Source organism: Pundamilia nyererei, unplaced genomic scaffold (assembly GCF_000239375.1).
Source record: "Pundamilia nyererei isolate P.nyererei 1_Seehausen unplaced genomic scaffold, PunNye1.0 scaffold00061, whole genome shotgun sequence".
Lineage (NCBI taxonomy): Eukaryota > Metazoa > Chordata > Actinopteri > Cichliformes > Cichlidae > Pundamilia > Pundamilia nyererei.
The window spans coordinates 3,036,706-3,047,311 of record NW_005187462.1 but is presented as its reverse complement, the minus strand read 5'-3'; the positions used below and the strand labels follow the sequence as shown (position 1 = coordinate 3,047,311).

General features: G+C 40.3%; 1 protein-coding gene across 3 annotated transcripts in view; it reads left to right on the top strand.

Moving 5' to 3' along the window:
• Positions 1-4,868: 4,868 nt before the first annotated feature.
• The window catches only part of mlpha (melanophilin a), a 16,015-nt gene continuing 10,277 nt past the window's right edge, over positions 4,869-10,606 (top strand). For all 3 annotated transcript variants that reach the window (XM_013911349.1, XM_013911348.1, XM_013911346.1), the window contains exons 1-5: positions 4,869-4,912; positions 6,250-6,363; positions 8,624-8,845; positions 8,969-9,081; positions 9,189-9,233. In XM_013911349.1, coding sequence (XP_013766803.1) covers positions 6,254-6,363; positions 8,624-8,845; positions 8,969-9,081; positions 9,189-9,233 — 490 coding nt within the window. In that variant the 5' untranslated portion in view covers positions 4,869-4,912; positions 6,250-6,253. The remainder of the gene's footprint in view (positions 4,913-6,249; positions 6,364-8,623; positions 8,846-8,968; positions 9,082-9,188; positions 9,234-10,606) is intronic.

The window sequence follows — 10,606 nt, the reverse complement described above, 5'->3', positions numbered from 1 at the left end:
TCATAGCCTTTTCCTTTTTTGTTTTCTTTAGGTCATGAGCAGTTGTCCAAGCATTTCACTACATATCGTACTGTGTATGACTGTGTACGTGACAAATAAAATTTGAATTTGAATTTGATTTGAAACAGAGTCAATTAATTCCTCCCGAAACTCCTGGGAAGGTGCGGATGCTGCTGGGTCCATGTTTGGTCGGCTCGTACTGTCATGGCTGGGGCAGCAGTCGTGTTGTGGAATGAAAAGGACCCAAAATGCAGGCAGCTGACTGATGAAGAGTGTGGTGTTTATTTACAAGGTGGGATAGTGGCAAGCAAGCAGTGAGGCACGACAAAACTGAAGAAAAATAAAACTGGGAGAACTAAATAACAAAACTGAGAGCATACAAAAGGGGTGCGCGGCAGAGAGACGCAGAGACAGGAACGAAACACCATGGAACACAAAAATGCAGACGAAGGCAGACGAGCCGACAACGAACACAGACCGACACCCACTAAATATACACACACAAGGTAATCGGGTAATCACACACAGGAGGGAAGAACAGCTGATCCTAATACACATGATGACTGGAGGACACAAGCTGAACACAATGACAACAGACAGAGACCTTCAGAATAAAACAGGAAATCTACAACACGAACCGGACACAAGGGGGGAGGACACAGAATACCAAAATCAGAATAACTAGAACAGAGGAAAATAATCATAAAACACAAAACGCTGGGTCAACGACCCAGCACCATGACAATAGGACCTGCTCAAAGGAACACACAATGGTAAGTACAACCAAACTACATAAACAAATGAAAGATCCAAATCAATTAATGATGAAGTGACATTTAGCTTTAAGTACATTTACACAGATGAAATGAATATAACCAATGCTACCACAAACAGACCTGGGATAGTATGTAGAGCCAAGGTTACATGTGCTGTGTTTACATTAAAGCATTATGATAGACTGTAAGATAACAGAACACAAAATAACAATATATGCAAGTGATGAATGGCAAATGAATTCTGTCCTAGCCACTTTGTCACAGTCACTCATACTTACAGACATATCCTGTCCAAGGCAACAATATTTTAAGGTCCGTATCAGCTTAGAACGATAACATTACGGCATCACTTTCCGCCATTTTTTCTTTCCCAAAGTAGTCAAACCCATATTACAAAGCAGCCACTAGAAGGAGCTCTAGGACAGTTTACAACCGTAATATTCAGTTTAAGTTATAAAAGGCAGAACAGGCACGTTTATTTCATTCCTTTCTTTGTTATTAATATTTGCATTTGAACTGCAAATAAAAGTCAAGGCAATAAATTCTATGTTTTAATAAAGTCAATGAGTAATTCGGTTAATCAATGTAAAAGAACTGTTATTATAAGTTTATTACAACTAAGCAGCCTTGCGTGACTTCTTCGAAGTCCTGTCATTCTACTCATTATACTTGCCTCTTCCAGAACATTGTGCATATACTACATCACCAGCATACATGAACTGCCCCTACACATCAGGAATTCGGCAACCAAACATGCAACACCCATACATGTTAAGCACCTGAAGGTTCTTATCGAGGTCACATATTTTGATGTTGCCTAGCACTCACCTACTATTACCGGGCTAAATTTACCCATTTGGTTAAATGGTCAAATGACCAACCTGTTTGTGTATCAGGCTGTAAGCTTGTTTACTGCAACATGGGCAGCTAACTCACTGCTGCCCCTGCTGGACGTCACAGGAACTGCAGCTTCGTGTTTCAGCCGATTATTTATACTACAGCAGGATCATTTAAATTAAATAGTTATATTTAAAGTACTTTTAATCTTAAAATAAATTAAAACATCTATGTTTTAAGTGTTTCCAGTACGATAATAAGACTGTTTTTAATGTTTAAATGTGTTTAGGTCACTGATTTTAAATCTTTATGAATCGTGTTGTGGGTTCATCCATCCATCCATCCATTCACTTCCGCTTATCCTTTTCAGGGTCGCGGGGGGCGCTGGAGCCTATCCCAGCTGCCATAGGGCGAGAGGCGGGGTACCCCCTGGACAGGTCGCCAGTCTGTCGCAGGTGGTGTGAAGTGCAACTGCTATTGCATCATCTGTAGATCTGCGCGGACCTCTCTGTTAACCCACGGCTTTTGGTTAGGGTAAGTTTGTACAACAGCCTGCAGTACGACGTCATTGATGCATTTAAGAATACTCAGCATAATTGTTGGTGTTGTTGTTCGCGGCAGTCCGGAAGACTTCCCAGTCTGTGATGCTAAAGCAGTGACGCATAAAGTCTGACAATAAACTTTTTACTTGGGAAAAAAGTTCCAATCAATCAATCAATCAATCAATCAATCAATCAATCAATCAATCAATCAATCAATCAATCAAGGCTTTATTCAGCACATGCAGGTTGGCCTGCAGTGAAATGGGACCCCCCCCCCCCCCGACCTTACACACACAACACAGACATCACATGGGGATACAGGTTGGAGATCGGTTGCAGTACAGAAATGTACACTACAATGGGAAAGTACAACAGCTCCCTGACCTGCACTCAATCTACAGCAGGCGGTGCTGGACCAAGGCCAGGAAGATGGTGAAGGACCTCAGCCATCCCAACAACAGACTGTTCTCTCTGTTGAGGTCAGGAAAGCGATTCCGCTCCCTGAAGACCAACACAGAGAGACTGAGGAGGAGCTTCTTCCCGCAGGCGATACGGTCTCTCAATCACACCACCACACAGTACTGACCCACACATACAGTTCTTACACACACTGGACTTTCTGGACATTGTTTTCACTTCATCACTTAAATCACTTTAAGCATATTTGCACTGCACAAGACATAATGTGGATTGCACAACACTGGTCACTATATTCTTCATTTCCAGTTAATACTTAGTACAGCTGCTGTTATTGTGTATATATTTATTTATATTTATATTTCTTCATACATTCTTATATAGTTCTATATTGTGTATTTTGTTGTACAGTTATTTTATTTTCAACTTTAATTTATATATTTTATCTTATTCTTTCCCAGTTAAATTTATCCTTCATTCTAATTTGTGTTGTACAGTTATTTTATTTTCAACTTTAATTTATATTTTATTCCTTCCTAGTAAAATTTACCCTTTTTAATTTTTCATATTTATTTCCTATCTTATTCAGAGCCTTTTCCTTTTTTGTTTTCTTTAGGTCACGAGCAGTTGTCCAAGCATTTCACTACATATCGTGCTGTGTATGACTGTGTACGTGACAAATAAAATTTGAATTTGAATTTGAATTTGATTTGAATTTGATTTGAAAAAGAGACCTCTACCCATGCTGAGCTCCTGGGAGGACAGCATGAGAACAGGACGCAAAAAAACTCCTCTTCACAAAAAGCACATAAATGTCCACAGCACAACATTATAGAGCACGTGACCAGCAACAGGGTTGGGTAGGGGATGAGGAGTAATCCGAGGCAAACACAGCAGCCATCCTGCCCAGCGCAACCATTCCCGCGTGGGCCCAGACCCGCCGTGTTCTCCAGGAGGGAACAAACATCGAAGGCGTTTGGAAAGGGAGGGGGGATGAGTGAGTGCCTATCAGTGTATGTGTGTCCAGAGTTCAGCTGAGACAGTGTCCTTCGCCCTGCCAGCCTAAGTAAACAGTCCTCCAGCCAACCCAGGTGGCCTTGCATGGGATGGGAAGAACAGTCTAAACACAGTCGTTATCAGGGTGTTGTTGTTCAGCTCCAGACTTGAGCCCACAGCTGGCACTGAAGGGATAGCCACATTATGATGGTGCTTTTTTCTTCTTTAGTGCGAACAACTCATGAGAATTTCAAGCTGTTTTTAACAGTCCGACACTGGTCTCTCACTGGTTTCAATCCCAGTGTCAGCCTTGTGGGGGTTTGAACAGCTGGTTCCGCTTTCTTAATTCTTCGATAAGCCAGGGCCAAGCCAGCTCCTATAAGCCAGAACCCTGTTACCATGGTTCAGAATAGGTAGATATCTTCAGCGTCTTCCATCGACAGTCCCGCCAGACACACGATTCTCCATTGCTGCCACCCGTCCATCGTGTATCTGGCAGGGAAAGTACCTCCAGGAAACTCAGGCTCTCCCGAGCCCAGACTTCTCGTTGAGAAAAGGGTGTCAATAGCATTCAGGGACCAGTTGATTGAATCCATAATTCTCTTTTAGGTTTTAGAGAACAGACTGTGCGAGAGTGTTCAGGGAAAAGTAACACAAAAAACACGAGACTAGATGAGGGCATAAGAGCTAAGCAGGGAAACTAAGGGAGAGGAGGAGAGGAGAAAAGTGTGACCACCTTCGCCGAGAGCCAAGAGAGAACACCTTGTGATTTTATGACATCATGTTATAAGACATTAAATTATTATCAACAACATTATCAGATTCTCTCCATATCATGTGTATTTATGGTTGTAAGTGGCTTACAGTCACATTTATTATTATTAAAGATAAATACGCTCAAGTTCATTCAGAATAAGTTGTTTTTGTATTTATTATATCTAGTATTAAGTCTTAATATCTAATGTGTGTTCAGTCATATCTTCGATGTCAGAATAAAAGTCTTCACTGAGCGTTTGATGATGTCAAATGATCTCAGGTCTCATGACCTGCTGTTGGACAAACTGAGCTTTGACTCTGAATGCTTCACACTTGTCACACTTTTAATTTCAGTTTGTGTCCCTGATGTTTGTCGTCTGCACTGTGGATGTCTGATTTCGTTTTTCAAAGTTTAGCCTGCAGATGTGTTACAGTGTGTGTGTGTGTGTGTGTGTGTGTGTGTGTGTGTGTGTGTGCGTGTGTGTGTGTGTGTGTCTGTGTCTGTGTCAAGAGGTGTCGTCATGTGATCAGCTGAGGTTCTCAGTTCAGTTTCGCTCATCTCATCATTGAGCTGCAGACACACATCGGGTGAGTTTTTACTGTTTTTCACTGAATTTTAATCTCATTTATAAACTTTAAATTTAAACAAATTAGTTTTTAAATCTAATCTGAGCTTTGAATGAAGCCTCTGTCTCACACAACATATCACACAGCGCTCACTGAGTTGTCTTTATTTAACTTCATACTGCGGACAGGCTTTTATTCTGAAGGCACATAAACAGTAAATTATTTTTTTAGCCTGGCTGACTTTTATTTGGAAAGTCTTTTATTGTAAATATTTTTGCAGATTGAGGTTTAAATTTAGTGAGAGTTTAGTCTGTGGGTGTGGTGACAGACCAGCAGCTGACACTGAACCATGTTCATCTCATATGTTTCAAAGTAAAAGACACTTCAGCAGCTGGACATCCTCAAATCTGATCATTTATAATTGGAGAAAAAATCAAGCTTAATCTTTTTGAAATTGTGAGTTGTGTCAACAAAAAATACATTTTCTTTTATGGGTTTTTAAAAAAAATTTAATTAAAAAACAAACCAAATACTTATGGAAAAAATAACAATACACATTCAAGAGAAAACTTTAAAGTATTTATTCTAATTTTTGATTTTTACTTTATTTTGTTTATTATTTTACAGCAGGGGTGCCAGCAGCTTTATAGCTTCTAAAATGATCAGGTCCAAATGATCTGCCTACTTTAAAAAATGCTCAATACATAGTTATACATATATTTAATTAAACAATATATGTCATGTGATCTGCCCATGATACCTTTGTGAGCTGCGGGTGGATCGACAGACTCGGAGGTGTTTGTGGATTTATTATCATTGTTTTTCTAATAATTATATTTTTTCATATCAGTTTGATGATGTTGATGTTCTTTTGCCTCAAAGTATTATAGCTTTTTCATAAATATATTGGGGGTTTTCCTGAAAAAATATGTTGCTTAAAAATATTTCCAGCTTCTTGCTTTAATAGGAATTTACTATTTATTTATTAAGATATCTTTTTCAAATTTCTCATTATATTGAATTATAAAACCTTCATTTTGTTTGTCTAAAATGTGTTATCACAAAATCTGGTTCTAAAGATTTGTTAAGTGAAAAGTTTTTTTAATCTGAAAACTTTTGTCTTTTTCATGCTTTTATTATCAAAGTATTATATATGCACTATATTTTTCTAAAATATTTTATTCATTACTTCAAGTATTTCTAGAATATCCTTACATTTTAACAAGTTATACAACTTAAAAAAAAGAAAACCTTGTTACTAAAAGCAGAGGACCAACAACGAAACCCTGAAGAACAACTGCCACCTCATATGACTGTTTGATTGATTGTTTTTTTGATTGATTGATTGATTCCTTTAGTGTCATGGAGCATAAGCTGGATCTTTCCCGTCTAACGGATGAAGAGGCCAAACATGTTTGGGAAGTGATTCAACGAGATTTCAACCTCCGCAAGAAAGAAGAAGAGAGACTCAGGTACTCGTTCCCACACTCAGAGTTTTCATGTACAAATATCAGAAACATTACTAAAGTTTCAGGGTGTTTTTCAAACTGAAGCTGAAATATCAGCATTAATAATAGCACACAGAAAATTCTTGCTGCAGAAATACAACAAAATAAATACAAAAATGCTTTGAAGCTTCTACACATTTTAATGGAAGTTTGAATATTGTTTGTATTCAGTGTTATTAAAAATTGGGCAAAAAACGGGCAAATCAAAACTCAATCAATGTACAAAGAATCAGAGAGTGAATTAAGTCCTTTTTAAAACTGATTAAGCATCAAATATGTTGTCAGGTTAGTGAAACAAAAGTAAACACAGTAAAAACAAACAAACTGAAATGATCTTCAGACATTCCCTCAGTGAATTTTGAGCTGTTTTTGGCATGCTTTCCTCTCAGAGTTGCTATTTTTAAGTCTTGGATCAGGGGACTCCAGGCCTCGAGGGCCAGTGTCCTGCAGGTTTTAGATCTCACCCTGGGTCAACACACCTAAATCAAATGATTAGTTCATTAACAGGCTTCTGGAGAACCCCAAGACATGTTGAGGAGGTCATTTAGCTATTTAAATCAGCTGTGTTGGATCAAGGACACATCTAAAACCTGCAGGACACCGGCCCTCGAGGCCTGGAGTCCACTACCTGTATCTTAGATAAACCCCAGACTTTCCCAGACTTTCTCTCTGTGACTCTGAAGCTAAACTTTGTGTGAGTCCTGGAGTTTGAACTGTTTTCGTTCATGTGAAGTTTGCAGGAATTCCAGCGTGAAAGACGTTGTTGTTGTTGCACTCGATCACGCCCCGGTCACACGGAGTTGCCTCACAAAGACGCTCTGTGTCTCCTCCAAACACTCCAACTCCCATCAGCCCCCGGGGGGAGGGAGCAGCCTCACAGGGACTCATGACTGGAGAAAAATCATCAGGAACATGTTGTCATCTTCATCCTTTAACAAGCATACAAAACAAACCGAGAAATCAATAAAAACTGATCAGAATTCAACATTTAAAACTATGAAAGAAGCCAAAATGAAATCTGTAAGAAGACTTTTTTTATACTGTGGACTGATAAACTGGCAGGTGAGAAGTTCAGACTCTTGGGAGGGATTTGGACTAGAGTTCAAAAGGAGCACACTGCCAGCTCCTACCAGGAGTAGCAGGCCTGATGTAGATCCGGGACAGCAGGAGAGATTAGATCCTTGGGCTGGCCTGGGAAGGCCTCTGTGTTACTCCAGATAAGCTAGTGGTTGGTGGTGGCAGAGAGGGAGGTCTCTCTCCATTCCTGTCCCTGTGACCCATTGCCAGATAAACAGATCTGACTTGCAGTTGTGGTCGTCACATACTCTGAAGGTTTTTGTGGCTCAGCCCCTCCATGGTTCTCAGTCTGAGGCTGGTGGGCCTCCATGTGGACATTACTAAAGGGATGGATCACAAGAAGCAGGGAGAACACACGATTCATTCAGAGCCAATTATTGAGGGGCTGTGGGTGAGTCACAGATTGGTCATTTATCTTCTTTATGACTGCTGTTCCCTCTCTTCTCTGTGAAAATGTAAAGAACCGAAGTCTCACGTTGGTTTTTTTTATCAGTTTAATAATTAATACCTTCATCCAACAGTCCATGGTAGCTCCATCTCCAGAGGGAATCAGCTCCTTGGTTCTGGTTCGTCTTCCTTTGTTTTTTATTGTACCTGTCAGCGAGGTTCAAGGTTTCTATAAGATCACCTGGAGTGGAATTTGAGTTGTTGTTTGCACCTTGTGATCTGGACCTTTGGATATTTGGCATCAGCCGACCTTTCCCGTTTTTGTGGAGCATGCTGCTGAGGTTTGATCCTTTGGTGCTTTACTCTGATCACGAGCCTGATTGAATAAAGATAGGCACAAACCAAACATAGCCAAACATCTCAAACACAGATTTACCTACTCTTTGTCCTGGAAAGCAAATCCATCACCACACTGTTCTTGAGAAACGACATGTCAATGCCTTTGTTTCTAGTGTTTGATCTTCCAGATCTTCATCATCAGGTCTTCCTTCAGATCCTCAAAATTCCTCAAGAAGTTCTCTGTTATGGTTTTAGTTGTTTGTGCATTCCTTGGATTGGTCAGAGTGTTCTAATTTTATGAAATCTATGTTCATTTGTTATATTTGTTTAGGGAGCTGGAGCTATTTTTGGTGAAGTTTCCAAACCTCAAGGTCTCTACTCCATGATAAACTCGGGGACTATCTTTTCATGTCTTTTGCAGTGAGCTGAAGAATAAGATTGAGAAGGAGGACTCAAAACGAGAACTGCTGGGCTCTCAGAGCAACTTGTCCGACTCGCTTTGTATCCGCTGCCTGCAGCCCTTCAAGTTCCTGGTGAACAGCAAACGCCAGTGTCTGGACTGTCGCATGTACACCTGCAAGTCCTGCAGCCGCTACAACAAGAAGGAGCACGGCTGGGTGTGCGACAACTGCCGCATGAACAGGTGAGCCTCCGGCAGCGGAGAGCACTGCGTCAGCATAAGCTCAGAGTTATTTGGTGGTCATGGTAGTTTCTTTTATGGTAGATGTTTATTATATTCTCTATATTCTGCACTTGTGTTGTTCAGGGTGCTCAAGATCGGGACTCTGGGCTGGTACCATGACAACGTGAGAAACCGTTTCAAACGCTTTGGTAGTGCCAAAGTGATGAGGTCATTGTACAAGAGGCTGAACGGAGAAGGTGAGTTTGCCTTATGTTAAAGAATTCAGAGATAATGAGTCAACTGTGAGCTTTTTAGGGTTTTATTGAAGTTACACGCTAACAGACAACTTGTGTTGGTGCTTCAGGTGGGCGTGATGATGACACGCAGAGTATGCCGGATGTCCACAGTCGTGAGTTTCTTAAATGTTTTACTATTAATAGATTTCAATTGGAAATTTTCTTCCCATTTACCATGCTATTTATATGTTACTGTCAAATGTTCCTGGTAATTAGGGTTAGGGGTTAGTATGTAATGTAAATATGTAAGAAAAATTGTGTATGTTTCTTTTCCGTGTCCTGTGTACTGTTTGTTTGTATATTTGTCTTTTTGGCTGCTGTTACAACCAAATTTCCCCTTGTGGGACAATTAAAGGATTATTCTATTCTATTCTATTCTAATTATGGGCAAAGGTTCAAATTAATCATGTAAAGGTAACAGCTGCTGGTCCAAAGCTAAGACTCACCAAACGTCACCGGGACTTAGCCAATCAAAAGAACATCCGCTCAAAGGCTTTGAGTAGAGAGTAGAGTACCAGAAAGTACAACGACTACCAGAAAATTAGAGGTCATCCAGGTCTTTAAGACATTCCTGCAGTTTAACAACCGTATTTTCCGCACTATAAGGGGCACTTAAAATCGTTTATTTTCTCAACAATCAACAGTGTGCCTTATAATCCGGTGCACCTTATATATGAATTCTGGTTGTGCTTACTGACCTCAAACCCATTTTATGTGGTACACAGCACTCAAAAATCTGTCAAAAGTGTTTTAGTGGCGATCGTGGCTCAAGAGTTGGGAGTTCGCCTTGTAATCGGAAGGTTGCCAGTTGGAGCCCCGGCTCGGACAGTCTCGGTCGTTGTGTCCTTGGGGACACTACACCTGTTGCCTACTGGTGGTAGTCAGAGGGCCCGGTGGCGCCAGTGTCCGGCAGCCTCACCGGGTGGATGACTGCTTGTGTAAAGCGCTTTGGGGTCCTTAGGGACTAGTAAAGTGCTATACAAATACAGGCCATTTTAGTATGACTTTGGTAAGCTACGAAGCCACACCGCTTGATGTATTACAGCTACAGTAGTCAGGAGCCTCACGGGGTAATCTGGGTCCAAAACTACAGTAATTGGTGTGTGTTATCTGGCTTATACATAATGTTGTGTGTGATCTGCATAGCAGTGAAAATACATGTCTATTCACATGTACAGTGGGATGCAAAAGTTTAGGCAAACTTGTTAATAGTCATTATTTTCCTGTATAAATCGTTGGTTTATACAATAAAAAAATGTCTGTTAAACATATCATATAGGAGACACACACAGTGATATTTGAGAAGTGAGATTAAGTTTATTGGATTTACAGAAAGTGTGCAATAATCGTTTAAACAAAATCAGGCAGGTGCATAAATTTGGGCACTGTTGTCATTTTATTGATTCCAAAACCTGTAGAACTAATTATTGTAACTGAAATTGGCTCGGTAAGCTCAGTGACCCCTGACCTACATACACAGGTGAAT